Below are 27,177 nucleotides of genomic sequence, written 5' to 3'. Positions count from 1 at the left end.
ACGTTTACCATGAAGCAATAGAGAACCTAAGAACAAGCTAAAACAAAGATCACCTTGGATATGAAATAAACTGGATATTTTATTCTTGATTAAATATTATTTTTAGCATGAAAAATAACTAAGGTAACTTACATACAACAGACATAAGGGAATCTGGGTGTCCATGTCAGAAAATTTGGAGGTATGGATCTAATTTGAACTGTTTGAGACCATAAAACTAATAATAAATGTAGTTTTAGAAGAATGCATGCTAACGTGTTCTGTACCCCCAGTGGCTGATACTCTTTCCCCCCCTTGTTGACATAACAACTCTACTAGAAATCATCCATATCTAAGGTTAAGGGGCAACTAATTCTTTTAAGTACTAAGTACTTTAACTTACATTATTATTTTCTTAATGCTCATATAATGCTCATTGAAGTTAGTATTATTCCTATTACCACTTTACACATAAACAAAATGAACCTCAAAGAAGTTAAGTTCATGGTCACACAGCAAGTAAACTATAATTTAAATCTGGATCTCTTAATACCAATCCCATTGCTTCTGAGAAAAAAATGGCCTATGTTATTTAAAATTAAGACACAAACTTCACCATTTCTAATAAAGAGAAAATTTAATATTCAACCACAAAGAATATACTCTATTTCCATGCCAGTTATGTGCAATATAATATCATAAAGAATATTTAAAGCAGAAATGTTTTTGATTTCCAGTTTAGCTATTCCCAGAAATAGAGTATACATTTCTTTACTTTTTCATTTTCATAAAGAGAAAAAGGCGGGGAAAACTCAACTCAGCTACTGTTTGCCACTGTGATTAAATAGTAGCCCCAAACTACAGCTCTGTGATGTAGGAGAAAGAGTGCTAAAGCAACAGCAATGTAAATATAAAAGCAATAATGCCACATGCTTCTCAATGTCCTACCTCATAATCGTAGCCAAGTATTTGTAAAATTCCACTATGTACATACAGCCAACTCTCCATTATTTCCATATTGGTTTTCTACCATATTTCAAATTAATCCAACAGCAATTTCTTCCCATTTCAACTACTAAAAATAGGAATGTAAGGGGACAAGCAGAATAAATCAGCTAGGACTCTAGCAATGAGTTGGAGAAAGTCTAGAAAAAATGGCTAAAAGAGAAGCTTAGATTTTGTCAGACCAGTTTTCTAGTCTTCTATTTTTTTTTAAGATTTTATTTATTTATCTAGAAAGAGAGAACGAGAGAAAATACAAACAAGTGCATGACTGGCGGTAGGGGGGCAGAGGGGGAGGGAGAGAAAGAATCTCAAGCAGACTCCCTAGTGAGTGTGGCGTCTGATGTGGCTGGATCCCACAACCCTGAGATCAAGACCTGAGCCAAAATCAAGAGTTGTGGACACTGAACTAATGGAGCCACCCAGGGGCCCCAGTTTCCTAGTCTTCCATGGCAACAAAATATCAAGACCTGTCCCCACTAAAAATAATAATAACATCAACTGCCATTAAGACCTCCAACCCATTCTTACTCCCAACCTTCAAATAAAATACAGAAATATTTCAATCGCAAATATTAGATGAAAGAAAGTTAAAAATATCATCAGAAGGAGTTCTTTGAAAGAATTTTATTACTAAGAGAAAATCAGTTTGGATGTTTTTACTTATTTCATTTTTAATTGCTTTGTTTAGAAAATTTTTGTTGTTTGTTCATGATTTAATATTATATAAACTCCAAGAGCCCAGAGTCAAAGCCCTAGGTTCGTCTTATTCACAGTTTTAGCCTCAGAGCTTGGCACTAAGTGGCACTTAATAAATATTTGTGAATGAATGGATAATAGCAACTGGGTATCATTTTACTTCCATTTGGAGTTACTATTATAAACACTACTGTTCAAAGTCCATTTCCTATGAAGGGAGATGCTGTGTGCACACTCCAAGAGCCCTCAGACTTGGAAAGCCGTAGAGTAAATACGGAAGAAGTTTGTAGCTGGCCCAGAACTAACAGAGTGAAAAGACTCTGCCAAACTGACTAACAGCCTGTCAGTCAGCAGTGGGAACAGACGTGAGAACAATAAAGGGGAAAAAAGAGAAACCCCCTGTGAAGGAAGGATCAGGAGGTGAAAATGAGAGGAGAAATAAGGGAGAGTGGCTGGACCTCAGTGAAAGAGAAGAGTAGAGAGGAGTTTGGGGGAACTGAAATAACTCAAAGAATGTGACTGACTTGGGAAGTAAAGCAAATTTAGAGGAAGGAAGAAGACGTCAAAAGATCCAGGTAAGTATCAAGGTATCGTGACCAAGTGCCAACCACAAGCTGAAGTCATCTCTAACGTATGGGACAAAGGTAATGGAGAAGACATCTTCTGGAGAGACTGGAAGTGTGCAGAAGCCAAACAACAACACACAGAACATCTACTCCAATAAATCCTCACAAATGCTATTCTAGTCTTTTAAAGATCATTCTCTACCCTTTTGAGACCTCTGCTGTCAACCTGCCTGTAGATAATCTATCTGACCTCAACTTCTCTGATCCCATTCTCTGTTTTCTTATTTATTACTATTCTGTGGGCTTTCCTCAAAACTCAATGTTAGGTCTTAGGCATCTCAACACCAAATATGCAAGGTTCATCTCTTCTAATTCTTTTTAAATTTCAACCAGCAAAAAGCAAAATGTTCTAATCATAGCGACTCCTGTTCTAGTAATACTCAGGGTGGATATTTAATTTTTATTATGACCTAAAACAAGTAGTTAATTTTTAAAAATTTCATTCTCTTTCTCTGGGCACACACACAAATTAAAAAGACATTTAAAAAATCTCTACTCAGCTGAGGAAACACTCCGAAACAAACAAGGACTAGGACACTTATTAAATATAAATAGTAAAGTCCACATAAAGTACTCCAAGGCATCTGTGGTTCTTGTGATTACATACGGTATTTGTGATTCTATAATACTTCTTTTTCTGTGCCTCACACACATGCACACAAACACGCATAATATAAAACTACAAAGAGTCATTCTGTCCAAAGCACACAGATGGAAGTATATAAAATAATTTGTGACCTTATATCAAAAAAACTACAAACAGAAAAAAACAATACCATCGGCAAGACTATGCTGACTAGTAAAAGTACAGAAGACCACAGCAGATTATGTCAGAAGTAAACAAATATCTCATTGCCTTCATTCCAAATAGGCAATGACCCAGAGTCATCTTACTAAATGTCCTTGAGCCAAGTTAAGGAGGAATTTCATTAATTTCCTACAGCCACATCTTTCCAAGCACAGGTACCAGTGTCTGATTCCATAAGTGGGACATACTCTCTTATATCTATGTAGACATCAGATCCAAAATATAGTAAAATTTTGCTAATTCAGATTAATGGAGAGGCTCTCTAAATTAATGAAGTGTCAATATTTAAAATAATTTTAAAAGGCTACCAGTTCAACTTATAGGATTCAGCAAATGAGTTTATCCCTCTCTCTTCCTGGATACTTTCAAAATGTTAGATTTAAAAAAAAAAAATGTTAGATTTAAAAAAAAAAATACTTTTGAAGAAAATGTAAGGCCATATCAATTGAAAGAACTGGTAGAAGGCCAACAGACCAAAAACTTCCCAGAAGAAGAGCAGATAGAGTATTAGCACCTGATACAACTCACATCATGGAGAAACTGCAGTGTAAAGTATGTGCAGAGACACATGTAGTCAAAACAGAAAAGATCTTCCCTGCAAAACTCTGAAGAAACTCCATACTGGAAGATGCCAAGTATAATGGAAGCCCAAGTAAGACACAGGCTAAAAAGGGATGCATTTATGGAAAGTCTATCCATAAAAGTTTAACATCACCCAGGCAGAATGCCCAGTAGCCAAAGCATTTCCCACAGGGCTATTTGCTAAAGAGGTATTCAGAAAAACCAGGGCAACTAAGGCAGGTGTTTGTACCTCAGACCAAGGTCTTCTGAACTCTAGAATTTAGAGGGCCCCTCAGGATAACCATTCTTACTCTACATCAGATCCTCTTTCTTAAATACAAATAGACAACTGAAGAGCCCAAAACTAAAACAGACACCAAAAAAGGAGGAGGAGGAGGAGGAGAAGAAGGAGAAGAAGGAGGAGGAGGAGGAGGAGGAGGAGGAGGAGGAGGAGGAGGAGGAGGAGGAAAAAGAAATGTAATTTAGAAAACCTAAAATAAAAATTCTTATTAGTTTACGGAGAGAGTTGAGATGATATTGCATCCACAGAACATAAACAGGATGTTATGACAAACAGAACAAGTGTTTTAGAGTTATAATTACTTTTTAAAAACATATATGTTTGCTATATATATAAAGGTATGAAAGTAAATCAAGAAAATCTTGCAGAAAGTAAGGGGAGAGGTAAACAAAGAGCCAAAAAATATGCAAGAAAAGATCAGAGGTACAGACAATCAATTCAAGGAAGGCCAATATCTGACTACTAGGAGTCCACCTAAGACAGAACAAGAAAAATGGAGGACAGAATGCTATTAAAGAGACTATCCCAGAGCTAAAGAATATGTTTCTTCAAATCACAAGGTTCCCTACAAAAATATTAATAACACAACTCTCCTCCCTCCACAACATATACACACAAATCCAGCCTTGTATGTTGATGAATCACCATGAAACATTACAACACTGACAATGTAGAGAATCTCCTACAATTTTCCATCTAGAGAGGAAAAGAACTAAGAATTGGGCTTGGGAATTCTCTTAAGCAACACAGAATGCATGGAAAAAAATAGAAGCATGTGGTGTCGAAGTCCTGAAATAACAATTATTTTCAACTTAGGATTCTACACTCATCCAAATTATCAATTGAGTATGAAAAAAAATAATGAAACCTTCAAGCAAAAAAAAAAAAAAAAACAAAAAAAACAAATAAACAATAAAAATTCTAAAAAAGAGTCAATCCTTATATGCCCTTCCATACGAACTTACTTGAAATGTGATTTAGGTAAAATGAAGGAAAAAATGAAGAAAAGGACGATATATGGTCTCCAGCTCAGAAGGAGCAATAAAAGTAAATGGCAGACATCAGTTCTGCAGCAGGTTTCCTATGGAACAGGAGGGATGGATCTGCAAGTAGAAGGTATCTGTAGGGTTTATTACCATCCTTGACATACTGAAAGAGTTCAGGAATACAGTAATAGCTAATTTTTTAAAAAATGCAATTTAAACTCTAGGTTAAAAAAACTATACAAGAAAAACACATTATATAGCTTTAGAATAAGCCATATTAATATAGTCATAATATTATAAATGCTATTTATAGGTTTCTAACTTTAGAATCACTTGATTGAGAAAGCACAAAATGTATTTATAGAGGCAAGAATGTTAATTTAACCAATACTGATGCTAAATAGAAGTACCAATAACAGAAGTCTGGAAGTGGAAGTAGTGAGGAGAGGGGCAAGAAGAGTAGGGAAGCTCACCTCCTTCTCTCATCCTTGAGAGAGGTAAATAGTCAAAAGATCCCATCAATACTTACTACCAAAAAAGCCCCAACCAACTAACCAAACAAAAATGCATAGGCTTATTACCTAAAACTACAAATATAAATAATAATGGAACTAAGAATAATGATACAAACCTATTTGGAGGGAGGAAAAATGTACAAAGCTGGTAAAACCAACAAACAATATCTAAGAATAATTAATCAGAAATAGCAAGATAAGCCCAATATACAGAGATACGAAGGTAACTACGAAAAAACTACAAAAAGAAAATTTAGCGACAATTCAAAGAATTAAAAGTGGTTGTTAAATGGACAGGTCTTAGAACAAACAAGATGAAGCAAAGGAGCTTATTTTTTCATTAGAAGTCCTATGCTTTTCTTCAATTTCATAACCATTTGCACATTATACTTTAATAAAAATATCTATAAGAAAGTTAAAGCTACTATTATTATATCTAAGTACCTGAAATTAATTTAAGCCTTTTTTTCTTCTTAAGATTTTATTTATTCATGAGAGATACAGACAGAGAGAGACAGGAAGAGACATAGGCAAAGGGAGAAGCAGGCTCCATGCAGGGAGCCCGATGTGGGACTCGATCCCGGGACTCCAGGATCACGCCCTGAGCTGAAGGCAGGTGGTAATCTCTGAGCCACTCCAGGGGTCCCAATTTGAGCCTTTATTAAGGAGTAGACAATGTTGGGAGATTTAGTCAAATTTTAATATAAACATGGAAATCAAAATTTTAAGAGTTCAAAATCAATTTTAAGTAGTTTTAACATGCCCCATGAAATAATATTTACATATATTTTTAAAATTATGGCAAGGGAAATTTTTCTTGACAGCTCTGTCTCAAATACCAAAGATTCCAATATATAGTTTTAGTCACTAAAAACCTTTACACCTGAAAAGTCTATGCAGAAAAAAAGGAAAAAGTATGGGCAGAAAAATTAAGCCATTTAGCATAGTCCTACATCTGTATCCAAATAAATACATAGCCACGGATGCCAACATCAATGTTGATTTAGATACAGATACAGACGCAGGCATAGACACAGATATTAAACTTTATTACCTATCTATTTATTTTAGAGAGAGTGTTCACGTGGAGGGGGGCAGAGGAAGAGGAGAATCCCAAGCAGACTCTGTGCTGAGCATGGGACCTGATGCAGGGCTCGATCTCATGATGCTGAGGTCATGACCTGAGCCAAAACCACAAATCAGATGCTCAACTGGCTGAGCCACCCAAATGCCCCTAAAACTTTAAAAGATTAATCAATAGATAGACACATTGTTTGGTCCTCCAGTTACAAATGTAGCCTCTCCTCACTGCTCTATTTATGGCTCACCAAAGGTGACCTGAAGAAGAGCCATGCAAATCGGCTTCCTCAAGTAGTAACTCCTCATGGCCTTGCTGATGCACACCCAGTTGGTTGATACACATTATACAGGTGCTAATCACAAGTCGCCCACAACCCAGCAGCCTCCCGGAAAGAAGGGCACCAACATCTCTGGGCCCACAGGGCCTCTATCACATAAGTGGTCTTGAAGACTCTCCACATTTAAGTTCTACAAATCTGACGAAGAGCAAAGGAAGGGTGCAACACCTTTCCTGGTTGTGCATTTGCTCATATCAGTTTCTCCCCCGTGGAGAGGTTTATGTTATGATAAGTTCAGTGAAAGTGGTATCTAGGTTCCAAATGATGTGGTAGCTGCAAGGCCTCAAGCGATCCTAGTTATTCTGGAGAGTTCTGACGAGAATTAAGATGGGCCCAGGATTTCCTTCTTACTGAAAAGCCCAAGCTGAGATGAGACGCTTGCAGTTCTGAGTTGATACCATCTGGCTCCTAAATCACATCTAGTTCTAAGAAACCACAAGGGTGGGGTTCTTTAACTCCATGACACTGACCTGCATGATGCCAACGGCCACAGCCAGCATTTTTCTGACTGGCCTGCGGATGGGGGGGCGGGGTACAAGGTGGTAGCTCACACCTTACCTCTCTCACATGAACATAATGGGTTCATAAGGAAAAATATAAAAGGAACCCAAGAGATAATTTACATCAGCATGGCAAGTTAGACAAAGTTAGATTAACAAAAGATTGTAAAATGGAATAATAATAATAATAATAATCCCCTATAGGATTGCTATAAGGATTAAGCAAGGGAACCCATGAGCAAATGTCCTGCACAGATGTTCAATAGGTGTTCATTTTCTTCTTTTCCTCTTTGGCCTATAATCATGGACATAAATCCTCTCCTACCTCAAGATCCCCAGGAAACTGAAATACAATTGCCACAGCAGAATCCCACCATCCATACTTTTTCAGTCCAAGGAGATGAGTTCAGAGAATTGAGAGGTGGCAGCTGAGGGTTGGAATTATCTGAGTCCACTCAGGAGATGAGGACTGAGGCCTAACTGTAGCTGTTATTCATCCCATCGTGGGTATGCAGCGACCTCAGGCAAACCAAAGTTGTTAGCATCTAGCAAATGTGGGAGGTGCCTCCCTGAGCACAGAGGTCATTAGTAATTATTTACTTGAGAAAACTATGTGATATGTACCACCCTTACTTTGGATGCTACATCATGATGACAGAAGGTTCTTTAGGTAATCTCTAATGTGTTCTGATCTTAGCTCATTCTAGACCTGTCATTCTGATATGAGAGCAATATACTCCTTTCTATATTTACCACTGAAGTAGTATGGAGGGGAAAAAGAAAGTGGTAAAATACAGGAAGGTTCAAACAACAACAACAAAAAAATGCAGAGACTCTAAAAATGTTTCACCGGGTCTAGTATGCTGTTTAAAGATGGTTTAAATCAGTGGGCAAAGGTACTTTCTAAAAAAAAAAACCATTTTCTGCTGAACCAAAATGAAGAAAAAAGCAGCAGGGAATGAGAAACTCATATCAGAAATAATCTGAATCAGTGTCAAAACGTTAGCTTCAGAAACTTCTTTAGTACAGTGCTACTAGAATCTTCTCACAGTTATGCATTATCTCTGGAGCAAGGCTATAATGCAGAGGGTAGATATAATAAGTTTAAATGCCCCACAGGGTAGATAATCTGGAGGACTGGGTATGTTATCGACATGGATCACAGAATGACAGAGCTAAAGGACTGGCTGATCATCTGAACAACTCTATCAAGCAGTTCTTCTCCTGTAACACCAGACATAATCTCCTAATACCTGTTTATATACTTTTGATGACAGGAAACTTGCCACATAATTAAGCAATCTATTTCATTGTAATAAAGCTCATTCTTATATGCAGTAAACCACCTTAATTTTCCAGGTAAGTAGCAGCATCTACATGAATCAAGAAATAGCTGGGGTACCCAGCTAGTTCAGTCAGTAGAACATGTGATTCTTGACCTACGGGTCATGAGTTCTGGGCATAGAGCTTACTTTTAAAAAAGTAAAAAGAAAAAAAAAAAAAAAAGGAAATAGAATATGCCAACCAAAGCACACACATGCTCATAAAGAGCTGGCTTTCATTTAAATACACATAGCTTCTTAGAAATAATATACAACATCATATGTTTCCAGGCTTAACCATACATCTTCATAATTAGAGGCCTTTGCTTTTCCTTTCACACTCTCTATAGAGCACTGAGGAATTGGTCCCTGTAGCTCTCATCCCCTCCCCCAAATTGGCAAACAAAAGTCCCTTAATGGGAAAATCCTGCATCCTCACATAAGAGAGATGGGACTAAATCCTTGCCAACAGGGCTTTACCAGCCTGAACTTGCATCAGATCATTAATCTTTTAGAAAATCACTGAAATTCATGAATCACTGAATCATAAAAATAAAAACTACATTCAAATCTTTATCTCAAACATTAGAGTGTGAAGTCAGTATCTTTTTTCCTAAAATGTTTGCCCATAGGGCCTGTTTTCGGAAGAACCAAAGCAAAGTCTGCTTGTGCTTACATATTTGTATTAAGCCAGCCCACATAAACCAGTTAAGTTGCCCTTTCTCTGATTTCTCTAATCACCATCCAATGGCTGAGTCAGATCCCTCACTGTCTGCTCACCTCCTAGATAGTCTCCAGGTGCTCATTCTTCCCCTTCAGGGATGACCCACTCTTTCTATAAGCACCCCCGCCCCCTCTACTCAGGAGAATCAGCTTATCACAAATATCATCCTCCTCCTGGGAAACATGCCTGACTAGTAGGTGTCTAAAGGTAGGGACTGTGTCTGCCTTCTTCACTGTATTTTCCCTGCACCTGGCAAAAGAGTGGTACATAAAAATATTTAAGGGAATGAATTGACAATTTGAATGAATTAATATAACAACACCCCAAAACTCTATCACTGTAACTGGATAGAATAAAATTATCACCACTAAAGGGAAAGGCACTCTCCCAATCCAAGGTAATAATAATCATTCTTACTGAAGACAACAGTCACAACTATCACTGACATTATTACAACTAATAATAACAGTCAGTCCACACAGCCTAAGCTACCAGCTGCTTAAGAGGAAATGCCACTTTCACACAGGCTCTAGGCTCTTCCCTAGAAACACAGACAAAAATCATTCATAGATGTCCTTTGGAAATTGGGGAGATGATTCAACCTTGACACCTACAGGAATTCCTAAAATCCAGACCCCAGCTTACACATGTGCTGGAAGAATCAATTTTTTTTTAAGTATAACTTTTACTAGGGTGAAAACTTGCCATTATAACTGAATTTTTCCGGTTCTTCCCCCTCAGAAAGGATGCTGATACTAGTCCCTCTACTATATTCGCCTAACAAGACTGTTCGTTGATTTGTAACCATGGTTACTACTTGCAGAACCCATCAGTGCATGGCTCTTCCTGAGGCCAAAGCTGATCACGGCCCATAAGTGTATATGCTCCAGCTGTTTCCTGCGGTTGATAAGAATGGGCTTTAGAAAACAGAACCATCCCCAAAAATTACACTTCTGAATGCTGACTTGTTGCCTCTCATTGAAACACACCAGGGATTTCATTTTCTGACCTGAAACAACAGAACTCTGAGTCATCAGTGTCCACACCTCTTGTCAGCAGACAGGAGCACTATATGTTGCTGAAAGCAGGGAGACCTAAAGGCAGAGAGAATGAGAAGCAGAGACAGAAATAAAAAGTAACTGTACCATCTGACATCTACACACCTGAGGTCAAACCCTGGTCCCTCACTTACTGGGTGACCTCAAATATTCTCTCTGCCAGATAGGCAAGGGTACAGTGAAAGAGCCACCTCAAAATCTCGTGGCTTAAAACAACAGTGCTTTACTTCTCAGGATAATGTCCCTTGTGGATTAGCTTGGGGCTTGGTTCTACATCTCTGTCCTCAGGCCAGGACCTAAATGCATGGAACAGCCACTTCCTGGAATGCTGCTGGTTTGAAGGAAAAATGAAACTAGAGAATGTACTGGTTCTTCAAGCTCTCCCCAGGAATGACACTCATGACTTCTGCTCACATTTCACTGGTCAAGGCCAAGTCATGTGGTCACACCTAACATCAAGTGGGTGAGGAAGAAGAGTCCTCGTTTGTTCCAAAGCACCAGCACCAGATTGGATAAATGTCAGCTCACAGTAGTCATAATTGCCTTAGTGGGGGCACGTCAACCGTGGATCGATGACCTAGTCAGTAGGAAATGGAGGTAGCCAAAGAATGCAGTTCTCAAATTCCTACTACTATCAGCAGCCACAGAAAAGCAGCAGAGCCTCCCTCATGCTACTGAGGCTGGTTAGTTTTGATGTGAAGACTATAACCTGACAAATACAGAAAAATCATTCATGCTCTAACTTTCCATATTCTTTTCAGTCCTTTCTTATTTTAAGGTTAATTGTTCCTTTAATCAACAAATATTTGTTAAGTGTTTGTGTGTTGGGCATTATTATGCCCTGAGTGATTAACAAATCACAGTTTTCTACAAAAGAATGCCAATCTATGCAAGAAGAATCACAATTCATGGCCCATTAATAGCTCCTTACACCATCATCATCTCTCACAATAAAAGAAAAAAGAAGGGACGCCTGGGTGGCTCAGTGGTTGAGTGTCTGCCTTTCACTCAGGGCATGATCCCAGAGTCCTGGGATCCAGTCCCGCACTGGGCTCCTTGTGGGGAGCCTGCTTCTCCCTCTGCCTGTATCTCTGTCTCTCTCATGAATAAGTAAAATCTTAAAAAAAAAAAAAAAAAAAAAAGGAAAAAAGGCAAGTCTTACAAATAAGAAAATATAGACAAATTTGAAGTTTATCATCATTCCTTCCAAGAGTACCCATCATCATAGGCAAATGGATACTACACATTCTAGTTAAGTAGATGCTACATATTCTATTTCCTCTCATTTGTTTTTAGATTGACTATCTTTCACATCAACCTAATGAGGACATAGCAATCCAGTCAAGACAAAGGAGATGCAAGTGTAACTGACAATTCATGTTTAGCCAACACATGCCCATGCAAGAGTCAGGTGGATGAATTAGTCCAATCTAAAATTTATTGAGGGGGGTGGGAGTGAATGGGTGACGGGCACTGGGGGTTATTCTGTATGTTAGTAAATTGAACACCAATAAAAAATAAATTAAAAAAAATAAAATAAAAAAAATTTATTGAACATCTATTAAGTGTCACATTGTGCTTGGCAATGGGGATTCAAAGATGAATGTGGTTCAGGTTCCTTGAGCACTTTGCCAATCATGCAGGAAACATACTTGTACCATGGTGTGATGATAAAGCAATGTGGGGGAAGGGGGGAGGGGTGCTTTGGGGAGATGAAGAGAAAAGGAGAAAAGAGGGATATGATTTTTTTTAAAAAGTATCCTGGGAGAAGCAAGAGTTTCAAGGATAGGCTAAATTTAGCCACATCAATTGACAGTAGCTGGAACAGCATGAATAAGGGAAAGGGACTCAAAGACATAGAACCTAAGAATATGAGAATCCAAATATTACCAGAGCCTGTAGTTCAAGAGTGGAAATGTCAGGGATGATTAGACACTTGGGCAGATAGCAAGTCAGGGGGCATCTCACAGATTAGAGAACTTGGACTTGATCTTCTAAATATCAACCGGCTAAGGAGCTTGGGCTTGAGCATATAAAAGATGGAGAACTGTCACTAAAGGTTTTTGAGCAAAGGGAGTGATATGCTTGCACTTGAGACTTAGAGAGTTCCTTCCAGCAGTAATGAGTGATGGATTTAAAGGAGGGTAAGGAAAAAAAAAAAAAAAACTGGGAAAATAGGAGGAAAGTGAAATAGTTCACACAAGAGATGATGAGAATCTGAAGTAGGGCAGTTGCAATGGAGAGTCACAGAAGGGCAGAAATGAATAAGGAAAACAGCCAGAGGGTACAGCTGGAGGATAAGGAGGAGTCCAAAGATTACAGGGGCTTTTGGCCTGATGAGGGGCAGATGAGGAGCGACTGAGGTGGAGGATGCATTCAGAGGAGAATTGGTATCTGAATTACCAGAACAACTATAAACACCATAAACATTCAGTTTACCACAGAAAGAAAAGCCGTATTTCTGAAGATTCTGCCAGCAATTTTCATCAAAGTAAAATTCTACTGTTTGCTGCCAAGAAGAAATTTCATTACTAACTTTGAAACTGATATCTACAGCTGACATACTGCATTTGCTTTTCCTCTGGCCTCCCCTCACTCACATGTGTACAGCCATACTAATTCAAGTAGTCAGATCTTCAGTTGTCTCCAAGAATTAAATCCAGACATTGTTTGGTCTAATAAAAGTGGTTTATTGTATATCGGCATGAAATACTCTCCATCAGTTTCAAATTAATCTAGTCTGCTTCAGAAGTCTCCTGTAAAACCACAGCCCCAGTGGTTTCAGTAGACCTTGAACTGGTAACCTCAGGCTGTCCTCACTATGAGAAGCCCTCATCCTCCATCAAGAAGAGTACACGGGAGGACAGATCTGCTGTATACTGGCCTTACGTAGCTTCACATTTCTCTCAGCACTGCCAAGGACACACTTCAAAGTCATGGCTACAATTTCTGTTATAACTGGGTGGTAGTCATTAGTGCTGCCCACCAAATATTTCTGAGTCTCTACCTTCTGGGCCCATGTAGGATAACAATTCTTTAAAGTTAGTTGTGGACACATGACTCACTATGGCAAATGAAATGTGAGTGAAAGTAATATGTGTCATTGCTGGTCCAAAGTTGAAGAGGAGGCCTGGGAGTCACCATAAGCCTTTCCTACTGCCACAGTGATTGTGGAAGCACAGACTGAGAGAAGCCCGCCATTAGCCTAGATGCTGACCAACAATGATCAGCAGAACTTCCTCAAGGCCCACATCAGACATAGAGTAAGACTAAGAAGACTAAGAAGCTTCCATGGTGTTAAATAACTTAGACACTCTGGGGGTCAGTTGTCACTGTAGCAAAATCCAGCCCATGGATTTTTGATTGACTTACTAATTGTCACGAAAACAGCAAAGAAAATCAGGAAGACCAACTCTTCTTCATTCCACCTCAATTCATCTTCATTCCACCATGCCTAATCAATGCATTATGCATTCATTTGTTCAACATTTATTGACTTACTGCTCTGTAGAAGGCATTCCACTAGATACAATGGAGCGGCAGTTGTCAAATTTTTTAGTCTCAAGATACCGTTACACACTTAAAAATTAAGAGTATTTGTTTATATGAGTTATGCCTATCAATATTTAGCATATTAGGAATTAAAACTAAAGTTTTTAAAATATTTATTGATTTAAAATTACATCATAAACCCATTGTATATTAACATAAGTAATATATTTTGTGAAAAATAACTATTTTCCAATGTAAAAAAATTAGCAAAAAACCACCACTATTTCACATTTTTACAAATCTTTTTAATGTATGGCTTAATGAAATACATCTGATTCTCATGTCTGCTTCTGTGTTCAATAAACTGAGATATGTTATTTTGGTTGACTAATAGAAAGAAAATCCCAAGACCGTCTGAAAGGGTCTCAGGGATATCCAATCCCCATTTTGAAAACCAGTACTATAATGCAAAGGTCAGAAAAATTTTCCTGTATCAAGTGGCAAATAATAAGTATTTTAGGCTTTGTGGGCCACAAATCTCTATTGCAACTATACTATTATGGTAGTATAAAAGCATCCACAGCCAATATATAAACTACTGAGCTTGGCTCAGTAAAATTTTATTTACAGAACTAGGCAGCAAGTGTCAAATCTGCTCCATGGGTCTTAGTTTATCCATCCCTGTGATAGAAGGTACCTAAACAAATTAGACTTGGGTCCTACCCTTAAGTAAGGTAGTAAGTACATACTATTAAAACAGAATGAGATACATGTGAGAAATCTCAAAAAAGATGCTTTTAGAGTTCAAGGTCACTAGAGAGTATCTCATATTGGGAAGGTTTCAAGGAGAATGTGGGCACTGAAGGATGAGCTGGGTTTTGACAGAAAGTTTCAAGAGGAAGGAGAGAATGCCAAATAAAGAAAATGTTCACGCCAAAGACACTAACAGAGGGAAGCACTCAGTAAGTTCAAGTAATAGCAAGTAGCTCCTGAATGTAGTGAAAATAAAGGGAAACACAGCAGTGTGAAATGCTGCTTACTCAAATTTAGGTCACTGGGCAATGGGCCTTCAGTGCCAGGCCCAGGGGTTTGGATATTGTTTGAGATCCACTGAGGTGTCCCTGACTATTTCCACAGGGGAGGTAACTTATCAGCCAGGTATGATACGATTAACTGGAAGGCAAAGTACAGGAGGTGTTTGCAGGTGCCCAACCATAAGCAGTGACCCCAGATGACAGGCTACTGGATTAGACTTAACAAGAGGAAAAAAGGACCTGAATAAAAAGAATGACAGGAAGGCATGCAACATTACAGAGGTAACATCTAACAGATTTAGTGGTTCACTGAGCAGAGAGGGGAAGAGAGAGAAAATAAGGAGCAGGAAGGTCAGGAAAGGGGACAGATTTGGTGATCAGAGGAAGAGTTTGATTATGAACATATTCCGCATATCACCATACTGCCAAGTACAAGTCTGATGCTCACAAATCCCAAACCCTCCTTGGTGGGAAAAAAAAATGTATTTTATAATTCCAGCACATTGTCAAAATTTTTCCAAATCTGTGCCTCTTGAAATCTCTTCCAAGGCCCCAGTACTCTGAAATACAACCGAATTTCTAAGTTTTTATTCTTTCTCCACTTTGATTCCATTTGTAGGCTTCTAGAGTCAGCATACACTTTAGCTCACTGTAAATACTAGATATCAATGAAAAACCTAATGAGACTTCTTTCAGAAGCTCAGATAAATAGTAACAAACTCTCATTGTTTAAAAAAAAAAAAACAGTGGTTAGAACTGTCTCTATTTGAAGAATGTTGTAACTCATTCTTGGATACCACATAAGTTTTTTGAATGTCTTTTGTTAACTAAAAAGTCTGATGGTTGATGTCAGGTTGCTGAAAGATTTTATTTCTTAGTCTTTTAAAAAGTTACCATGAGGATATTTTGAAAGCTTTACTTAAAATTTCCTTTTGCCTCTTAAAAGACCAAAAACATTTGTGAGAATGACACAATAAATGACCCAAATAAGATTCCCAGTCAAGAACAGACCCACATCTTAAACCTGCTGAAGAAAGAGGGATGGAAGGTGAAATGCCTGGAATCAAGACAAAAATGCTCTAAATGTATGAGTTGCCTAAGGAAAACTAAGATGTAGTAGTGATTCTGCACCCGAGAGAAAGGTTTAGATGGATTCAACAGAATAAAGTGAGAATGTGATAACAAAGCAAAAATCTATAAGAATCTTGACCCATGATAAATCATCTAAAAATCTCCTAGTGAACTATATTTCCAAAGATGGCTGCAGCATGCACGACAGGGACAGATATGTACACTGTGGTGCTCCTGGATATCCCCTCACCTTTTTCCATAAATGCTTTCCTATTAGCTCCCTGGTTGCAAGCTCAAACCCTGAGGCATCCTGGATTCCTCTCTTTCTCTCCTAACATGCAATTAGCTGCCAAGTCCTACAGATGCCATCCCTAACATTTCTTGCATGATCCCCTCCTTTCCATTCCCACAGTCACAATCCAAGCCCAGATCCTCACTCTCTCCATCTGGTCCACTGTGATCCCTTCCTGACTCTCTCCCTACCTCAAGTGCTTCCCATTCTATTCCATTCAAATAACCCCTGGCAGATTAATTTCCTTGACGTGCAGCTCTGACCAATCTACCTCCAGGCTAAAAAACTGTTCCCAGACCTTCCACAAAATGGCTCAATTATTTTGCGACCTTACCACCCACATATTCCGTTCTCCTGCCCTCTCTGCTAATTAAGTGTGTCCACTTACTCGACCTCACAAAAACTCCTTCTTTATGCTTTCTCAACAACTTTGCTTTTCTACTTCTCCCTCAGCTAGCACAACCTTTCAACGTCTCATCCTACTTTTCCTACAACCTCCACTTGTGGAAGTACAACCCAACCTTTAAGATCCAGTGAAGTGATCTCACAGAAAACCCACTGGTGGCTGCTACAGGTGGGGTAAGGGTGGGGGGTGCAAAATGGGTAAAAGATGTCAAAAGGTTCAAACTTCCCGCTAGAAAATAAATAAGTCAAAAATTAAAATAAATAAGTCATGGGGATGTCATGTACAACATGACGACTATAGTTCATAATGCTGTATTGCATATTCGAAAGTTACTAAGAGAGAGGATCTTAAAAGTTCGCATCACAAGAAAAAATATACTTAACTATGTGTGCTGATGGCTGTTAACAAGACTTATGGTGGTGATCGTTTTGCAATATATCCAAAGATTGAATCATTATGTTGTACACCTGAAACTAATATAAAATATATGTCAATTATACCTCAGTTTATAAAAAAGTGGAAGTCTATCTCCTCTAAGAAAAAAAATTTCCCAATTCTCTCTTTATGCCCCACTATCCAGTCTTCTGATAAGCATTTCCAGAGAGTGTAGTGCATGCATCCGTGTTACACACTGTAGATAAACTGGTCTGTCTTTAAAGTCTTCTGGGGATACTTACCATTGCCTCTCTCAAATCATTGTTACCTGTGAATTTCCCTCTTCTCCTTCTCTCCAATTGGACTACAGAATGAGAAAAGTAAGAGCTCAGTTAACAGTTGTTGACCTGAATTTGTTAAAGTGAACTCTCTGGGTTCACTACTTTCCTAAAGAAGTTTCAGAACTTTTTAAGAAAACTCTAGAGCCCAAGAAAATTACAATTTTTATTTAGTCAGTAAACTTTCTAACAGATGAAAGACTTCAAATTGCTTAATTCCAGAAATACCCAAAAGGAAATTTTTTAAATTTCTTTTAAAAAAAAGCAAAAAAAGGTCCCATTTGCAATTCATTTATTTAAATTCTAATGTTAACTGTGTAACCTGGTTGTAGGATGAAACTAGAATCTACAGTTACGCCACTGTGGTTTCATAAAAAACAAAAAAAAAACCTACAAAAAAAATAGTATGATCTAATATTAATGCTTAAGGATGGTGATAATATCAAACACTGGATAAGAACCTACAAAACAAAACATTGAACATGACCAAGAGGTCCTTGCCTGGCAGATTTACAAACCAGACAGGCAGACATAACACAAAGAGCAAAGTGAAGACAGATGCTGGAATATTCAAAAGATGGCAGGAAAAAGCCCTAAACCTCATTTTCTTCTTTAAAGTTCAGACCTAAGAGTCTGAAGCAGCTGATCTTGACTGCCAATAACAGCAAAAGGACGCAAGTATTTTCTAAGGGCTCAGAAGATACCAGTTGTTAGATGTCTCACACTGAATTTAAAGATAAGCGTGTACAGTGAAGAGCCACTCTGGAATCTTCCAAGACATAGTATGTTCCTAGGCTCCAGTAATGGCAAAGCATTTAGGTGGGTATTAACTTGTCCAGAAAAGGAGAGGTGAAAGCTTTTCTTTTGTTCTCAGTAGCCCAGGCTGGTTTCAGACCTGCCAGTAAGATCTATAAGAGGAAATCATTTTTGGTTTTGTTCCAACTTCTAATTCAATACATTGGCAGCATTTGAAATGGATAAGAGCTGTAAACTCGTATCTGCCTCAGGTGACAACTAAGATAAGAAGCACACAATGTAAAAATGATGAGAGCTTATGCCCCAAAAGCAACTTTAAATGTAGCTTTTTTTAAAAGGTAGTTATTTCAAGTTACACTAAGCCTGGAAATATCTTGCTAAGAAAACTGAAAGATTAAATTAATGGAACCTTGTTCAGAAGTCTGTTCTTTAGCTGATATTTTTGACAGTGTTTGTGAAAAATAATTCTATATTATATTAGAGCAAACTAAAATAACCAAATTCATCAGACCTGGATGAGTAGAGATATTGGTAAACATTTTTTGCAGGTAAACAATATTTATTTCTGGTTCATAGTTTACTATGGTCAAGATGGGCCCCAGTGAAAATGAGGCTGTTGGTTGCTTTAAGTGAAATGATGGAGAATCAAGGATTGATCAATGTTTACTGAACAATTCCCATGTTTCAAGCATCTACACTGCACTGAAAGAGACACAAAAGCATGACTTACACGCCCTGCCCTAAAGAAGCTTTTTTTACATAGCTGAAATGAAAAATACAAACAATGAAAACAGAGGACATAAAACAATATACTATAAATCTTCCAGTGGTGAGACACAGATAATAGGAGCTATGGAATTTTAAGATCTTCTGCATCCATGAGAACCGCACTTCATTTGGACCCTACTAAATACTTTTGGATAGGAATACTTGAAAAGGCATTCCTGGAAGGGCAGAGGAATCAACTAAAGCATGGAAGTAGAACTTACCATGATATAAGCCAGAAGAAAAAGAACAGCTGATAAGACTAGGGGTTCTTACTGGGAAGACATGAAAATGAAATTGGATAGGTAGGTACAACCAGCAGAATTTAGTATCACTTTGCACATCTTTATTATGTATTACAGATCTTCCTCAACTTACAATGGGGTTATATCCTGATAACCTCATCATAAATGGAAAATATGGTAAGTCAAAATGCATTTAATACACCCAAACTCCTGAACATCAAGCCTAGTGTACCTTAAATGTGCTTAGAACACTTACAATAGCCTATTGTATCATCTAATGGAATCACCTAACACAAAGCCTATTTTTAATAAAATGGTGAATATCATATTATTTATTGCACACTGTACTGAAAGTAAAAAACAGAACGGTTTATGGGTACAAAATGGTTACATGTGTGGTGGTTGTTTGCTTCGTGATTGCATGGCTGAAAGGGCCTGTGGCTCATTGCCACTGACTAGCATCATGGAAGAGTATTGTGCCACGTATCACCAGCCTGGAAAAGATCTAAATTCAAAATTCAAAGTACAGTCTCTATTAAACGTGTATTACTTTCACACCATCCTAAAGTAGAAAAATGGTAAGCTGAACTATCATTAAGCTGCAGACCATCTATATGTGTATATTAAATTTATTGAATTGATGTGGTACGTAATAGGGAGCCCTGGGAGGGTGACTGAGATTACGAATTAAAGCTGTTTATTTAAGGAGAGAATATATCATATAAATAGACAATAAGAGGAATCCTCTCTCATGACTAAAATGTGTTTTCTTAGAAGGACTGGCCCAGGCAGGATGTGACCTAAAGCTGATTTCCAACTAGTTGATGTATTTCCATCATCAACAAACTGAACGTTTTGGTCAATCTCCTTGAAGCTTTATCCACAACAATATTGCAATAATCTAGATCCCTGACATGGAATAAATAAAACTTTCAGAGGATAAAAGGTCTACAATTTCTTGAGCAATTCCGATAAGCACTTTGCTAGTAACAGTAATGTTGGATTTTTTGAGTGCTGTGAAATATGATAAACACTTTACATATTTCTAATTTAATTCTCACAACGAACCTATGTTGGTAAGATCAACCCACTTTTATGGTTGAGAAACCCAAATTTGCAGTAGAGAAGTAACTTGCCCAAAGTCAGGAAGCCAGCAAGGATTCAAACCCAATCCTGCCTGATTCCAAACTCCATCAATGACTAAACTTCATACCTAAATGTATTTTTGCCCAAGAGGTATCACTGAAAAAAAAAAATTATTAGAAGGAATGAATGTATGATACTTGCAGAGAAAATCATGTGAGTGTTAGAACATCATAGCATAGTGGAGTCAGCCTATTTCTTTGGCAATATAACCATGTGAATCTCCTGTACTTTAAGTTGAATGAGATATTACTCATGAAACTACCATAGGAGGAAGTTCAACACCTGCCCTAGACACTTGAGATTTGTATCATTTGAGTAAGTTACTTAACTTCTCTAAGCCCCATGTATTCATCTCTAAAAAATGGATAACAATAGCCACTTCACAGGATGGTGTAGAAAATTAAATGGTATCACATAAGATACTTAGCTCAGGGTTTATTACTGAAAAGTTAAGAAGTTAATGTTTGCAACTTTTATTATTATTCAAGAATAAATATTCAAGCTTTGTAGACATAGCAGCAATGATTACAAGGTTGAGTTGAATAAGGGTCCCTTTGTCCTAGTCTCCCAACACCCAATTCCTACTTTTCCTTTAAAGATCTAGCCCTAAAATCATCTCCTCCAGAAGCCTCTTCTACCATCACAACTCCCAGGCCAAGCAGATATTTCCATAATCTTAAGTGTGTGTATGTGATTTTCAGTCATTTCACTTAACATTTTATACAATTCTACCCATTGTGTCCTGCCTTCTTTATTAGAAAGGCAGTCCCCTGAGGACAGGGACTCATTTATCTCTAAATACTCCCTGCCTCTCACGGTGCCTGGCATGTAGTGACACGCAGCACATACATTTCTATCTCTATGGACACAGAAATTATCAAAAGAGTTTCCAAAAACATCAAGTTAACTCCAAGAAAAGCCCTGGAAGCATGTAGTGCAACACACACTATTTTAAGATGGGCCAAAACTTCCCCCATTAAGACATGAGAAAGAAATCTCATCTTCCCAGGAAAGTGAAATTTCCTGTTAAATTAATAAAAAGCATAAATCAATGGGTTTATTATAAGAAAGATGATAATAAACAGTTAAAAGCCTAATGATGTCATTGTGGATGGGCTTCTTGACAACTGAAAGAAATGTGTATCCCATATAATCAAATTTGGAAAAAAGTCCATATAGTTTTTCGTGCATGTTCTTTTCTTTTTTGGATTTAGGTATAATAAATCCTGTCTCTTTGATGAACTCTTTATTTAAATAAAAAAAAAACCCAGAAGATTCTAACTTATATCCATGGAGCCTACTGCCTCTTACGCATAAAGAGAATCTGAATTTTTTTAAAGACCATTAACCTAGTAAGTTCTTCCTCTTACCCAACACTTGAATGCTTTTGATTAGAGATCTCATCTCAAGTGATCTTCTTCACAATCTTCTGAAGGAAGAGGTCCGGCATCATGACTCCCACCCCTCATGGACCCCCACCCCCCCGTTAGGAAACCTAGGCTCCAAGATGCATTCTATGAAGGGAGCGCTACCTGTGACAGGCCTCTCACCCTGAGTCTGGAACTCTTTCCCCTGCCTTCCAAGGTACTCAGCTTGAATTCAGGATGGCAGATGACCCAGAAAATACATTATTGCTGTTACTCCCTGGCGGTAGAAGGAAAAATCAGTAACTGTAGGAATCTATACGGCTTATCTCCTTTCAGGCATTCTTGAGGATGCCCTCCACTCAGTGACCATGAGCCCAGCCTTTGTGCCCCCCCACATCCCACCATCGCCACCATCCTTGCCCTCCCCAGCCACGGACTTACTTAGCCATCCCACGCTGGGAGTGCGCCGCACTCGGGGGTCATCGTCCAAGGTGCGGGTTGCTAGGCAGGGCACTGAGTTCTCAAGCGGGCTGCGGGCTTTAGTGTCAGAAGCAGAAGACAGGAGGAGGAGGACACATGAGCAGCCACAGCAAGGATGAGGATGGAAGCATTAATTAAGAAGAAAAAATACTAAAGCAAATCACACAAGCGAGTTAAAGAAGAACAGTGACATATTACATTGACACACATACCCCCTCCCGTGACCCTTAGAGCAAATCCCAACAAATAATGAAAAAGCTTTGAAAAAAAATACATTCAATCACTATAGCTCTCCAAGTACCACTGAATGATCTGCTCAGTTCTGATACACACACATGGATTGTATCCAGAAGAAAGATTTACATAACAAATGCTAATCTTAAGATGTAAGATCAAGACCGTTAATAATTTTGCACCACAAAAGCACACACAAAGGGAAGTTACACACAATTTTGTAAAGCACAGGGGGCATTAGTAAGGAGCTTTCTTATGATCTACCCTACAGACCCTCCAGTGGATCTTGTACAGAAAGGCAGAAAGCAACATTTCATACTTCCACTTCTGAAATAGTTTCCTTGATGAACACAGAACTCTATGTTTGCCTCTGTTTTTCAGCCCTTCAGAAATATGAGACTGGGATACAGATGAATCAACACCTTAATATAAACCAATTCAGAAATGCATGCTCAATTTCTGGTACCCTTTAATACTTATTTTACTATAATTTTAATATTCAGCACATCCATGCCAAATCTCAGATCAAATCAAAGATTAACGATGCAAGCTAAATACATAGTATGGTTCCTCTAGATATTTTTCATCAACTGAAGAGCATCACAAACTTCTGCTTCAAGATAATTTCATTTGGGCTTCACGTCATCTATTCTGCTATTCTCATCAAATACTTCAGTCCAAGGCTAGTAAGAAATAGGCAGCATAATTGTCCTTCAAGGAACATTGAGGTAGGAAATATCTAACCATCAGACTACATACAATTTAAGAGAATTTTAATACGAGAGATAGTAAATAATCAAGGCAACAAAGCATATCCAACCAAAAGCAAAGATTAGATAATGTATTCACACAAGTATACAAATAACCAGGCAGACAAATCGTCTTTTTAAGGCTATTGGTGACTTGGGAGGTCAAATTTTGAATGGAATCATTTACAAATTAATGTAAGTTTATGGCCAAATTTGGGCATTCAGCACATTATAAAATCTAGAAACATTTTTGTCAATTTATCTGTCTGTGTTTAAAAGCTGTAAATAAAGCCAGGACTTGTGAGCAGGCCATCTGTGCCAGCACCTGTTTGAGGCAAATCTGATGTCTTCTCTTTGCAATCTGAATTTTTAATTGTTTCCCATAACTGAACTTCTTTGCAAGTTTTTATTGCACTAAGAAAAATGAAAAAAGGGAAATGAATCAGTTGAGATTATTCCAAAATTACTTTTGTCAAGAAGGAGGCAATTAGAAACATACACTATTACACTGACCAAGTCTCACCTCCTATTTCTTCTGACAGCTGAGTGATCTGCTTAAGGAGTCAATATTCCAGCTGACTTAGCTAAAGGAAATGAGAGATGTGGGACATCTCCAGCCATTTATCAAGGCCTGAGCAAGGATCGACTGAAATTCCAGGTCAACAAGAACTGACAGAGGTGACAAGTACAAAGTAAACTCAAAGGAACGTCCACATTCTTCAGCTTCTGAGCAGTGTGAAGCTACCCAAACTTTATCACTGATACCAGGGCTTACCTGGAAAGTGTGTACAAGAGGGCAGCAGCTGCTCTAAAACTCAGGTGCTGATAACTAACTTTCTCCAACATCTTCTCTTTCCTCTATTCCTCCCAAGGTGTCAGTGTGTTATTTGTGGGGAGTGAAAGCTGGAAACTCCTTTTTGCAGATACAGCCTCCAATGACGCTGAGCAGCACCATCAAGGGGACAGTGGAATGAAGCCTGGCACACACACCAGCAAAGAACCTGGCTCCAAAGACAGGCATGAAAAATGAAACTGCCCATAGAGACTTGGCACCTGTGTTTTAGCAAAGCTGATTGGAGCCATCTGGCTGCTTACTCTCATGAAAACTGGGAGGCTCACAGCATCCATTACTTATGTTGGCAAATTCCAACATTTTGATTTGTTGGACCCTCTGTGGACTTCTGTGCAGGAAGAGAGACAAATTCCGTAACCCTTTCATGTTATGTTTTTTCCTCTGCACAAATTTTTCAAGGATACAATTTTGAAAAGTCCTTCCCAAAGCTGGAGCCGAACTTTCTATAATTATACCATGATAATGACATAGTACGTACGCCTTTCCCAGATAATGCTTCCATTGTACTCCTTCTGCACTTAAGCTACAAAATAAACAACTTGGCTTTGCTATCATCTTACACATTCTCTTCTAAATCACTTTTGCCTGACTCCAGGCATAAACAAGGTAGAAATTGGTTAATATTATTGTGACTTGATGAGGAAAGATCTAAAGATCTACAGCTCTAAACATTTCAGAGTGATAGTTTCCAATATCTAGACTGTAGAAAACAGTGTGGTGAGTTTTTTGAATGACTTCACATTACCCTTGAGATCAACTTGTCCAAAACCATCAACCCCAATCTGCTCAAGTGAAGGTGTCCCTAGTTGAATCATGCATATAAACCAAAAATATCTCTCTAGCAAAATGCATTCTTAACAATCCTATTAAGAAAAAATAAATTCTACTCATGTTCAAGTTTTAGCATTCTTTTAGGATTGCAATATTGGATGTTCAGATAGTCATCTGGAAACTAATATTACACTATATGGGAACTAACTGTAATTTTAATAAAAACTTTTAAAAAGCAGTCACTGAGCATGTATAATGCATTCCACAATTATTTAGTCAAAAAGTTCAACACAAGAGGATAGCTGCATTTCACCTGTAAACCTATGAAATATGTTGTCTAGAAATCTCCATTTGGAAAGCCAATAAAAAGACACCCAACTGCCAAGTTTGGAGTGTATTCCTTCCTATACGACCTTGCCTATACAACTGCCTATATAACCAATACATAGGTTGACTTCCAGATCTCCTCAACATCACAAGATTACACAAAATAAAAGACGTGGACTCAACTGATGTGTAGGAAATAATTATGGTTGAAGAAGCTCATTACCCTTTGCAGTTTAATTAGCATATGGTTATTAAACATACTAGGCTCCTCCATCTTTTTATGCTTAGGCAAATTATTTTACATTTCTGAACTCAGGCTTTTCATATGCAAATGGAAATGATATATACATTAGAAACATCATGGATGACAATGCCTGGTATATGATAAGTGCTCAATTAATAGAAGATATTATTGTTGCTACTATCATTAATATCAATGATGGAATGATGTTTCTTTTGCTCAGCATCCTGTAAGGTATTAGAAAACACCAAAGACAGAAACCATGTCCTAATTTAATTCAACTTGAAAATCAAAATGTGCTTTTTAAGATATTGGGTTCATAAACCTGAACAGATCTTCTTTTTGCCCTTTGCTATTTGTACCAAAACTAGGCTTGAGTAGGTGAGGCATGCTTAATCATTCTTGGCAGACATTAATTTTATTCCTTCTTTTTTCTTTTGGGAAGACAGGGTCTTCCCAAAGTCCATAGTGCTCACATCTCCTCTTCCCATTCCTTTCTTTTTCACACTTTCCTGTCCTTCCCTCTCCTTTACTATTTATCTTTTATAGAGACCAGGATGTGGTCCCAGATCTTTCTCTTTAGAGAAAGATGAGGCTGGGGAAAATAGGACTTCACAAAAGTGACTCTACCAAGTATCTCCAGAAAGACAATTACCCAGGGGTGGCAGCAGAAAATCAGTTAAGGGCCCTTTAAGTATATCACTTTTCCCTGTATAGTAGGGTATGACACAGAGAATTATTCCATTCCATTACTCCATCTATAACCCTGGCTGTGGACTGGCAAGTAATAAAATTTAAAAATATGTTTATTTCATGGTAACATCTTGTTATATATTATTTATTGATAGATAACAATTGTCATTACTCAGATATATTGATCAATCTTTATAACCTAATTGAAAATCTACAGCCAAAAGTGACACCTCATTAGGTATTTTTTTTCATTAGGTATCATTTGGCATCTCTAAAGGTGATAGTGAAAGCACAGTATTAAAAGTAAAACTCCAAGAATGTTTTCATTTTTGAAGGAGTAGGAGAAAAAAATTGAGAGGCACAAAAAAATAACAGAATACAAAATACTGGTGGTGAATTGAGTCTCTGTCCTTGGTTTTAAATATGAAAGGCATTAAATCTTCTCCTTTAAATATTTCTGAATAGCCATTCCTTACAGTGGTATCTCACATTATACTTCTTAAATACTTATCACAAAAATATCTCATCTACTCCTGATGGCATAACTAGAGTAAGATATTACTATCGTTATTTACAGGTATAAAAAAAATTCAAGGTTCAAGGATATTATATAAATTGCTCAAAGTCACACTACTACTAAATATTAGCCCAAGACTAGAACAAAGCCTTTAGAAAAGGTGGCACCATGTGTCCAAGAAGATTATAAAGCCAAAAATGAAACACTTGTGTTATATCCCTTAAGCCTGACTCTTCATTACCATAAACAGCAGAACAGACTACCAAATACTTGGGTGACAAAGACTATTGGGAAAAAAATGTGTTATTTTATTAAAAGATCTGAATATTATAAATCTGGAAGATCAGTCACCTGCCTAGGGAAGAGAAAGAAACTAAGAGTGGTATCTGATAGATGAATTAGAAATACTGCTTTTAGTAAGTTACCATTATCAAGGAATATCGAGGCACTTTTCTAGAAACTTTCCATGGATTGGTTCATTTAATCTAAGGCTGAGAAAAGCTTGATCATTCACTGGGCTCTGGCC

The 27,177-nt window shown here is 37.8% G+C and overlaps 1 protein-coding gene across 8 annotated transcripts in view; it reads right to left on the bottom strand.

Annotated features, from left to right (window-relative positions):
* The window catches only part of SLC4A4 (solute carrier family 4 member 4), a 343,382-nt gene that overhangs the window by 154,942 nt on the left and 161,263 nt on the right, over positions 1 to 27,177 (bottom strand). For 6 of the 8 annotated variants that reach the window (XM_038556290.1, XM_038556288.1, XM_038556289.1 and 3 more), the window contains one exon: positions 22,228 to 22,323. The exons of the other annotated variants lie outside the window; for them this stretch is intronic. In XM_038556290.1, coding sequence (XP_038412218.1) covers positions 22,228 to 22,323 — 96 coding nt within the window. The remainder of the gene's footprint in view (positions 1 to 22,227; positions 22,324 to 27,177) is intronic. 8 annotated transcript variants of the gene reach the window in all.

The sequence above is a fragment of the Canis lupus genome, chromosome 13, assembly GCF_011100685.1.
Source record: "Canis lupus familiaris isolate Mischka breed German Shepherd chromosome 13, alternate assembly UU_Cfam_GSD_1.0, whole genome shotgun sequence".
NCBI classification, from domain to species: Eukaryota; Metazoa; Chordata; class Mammalia; order Carnivora; family Canidae; genus Canis; species Canis lupus.
This window is presented reverse-complemented; position numbering and strand designations above follow the sequence as displayed.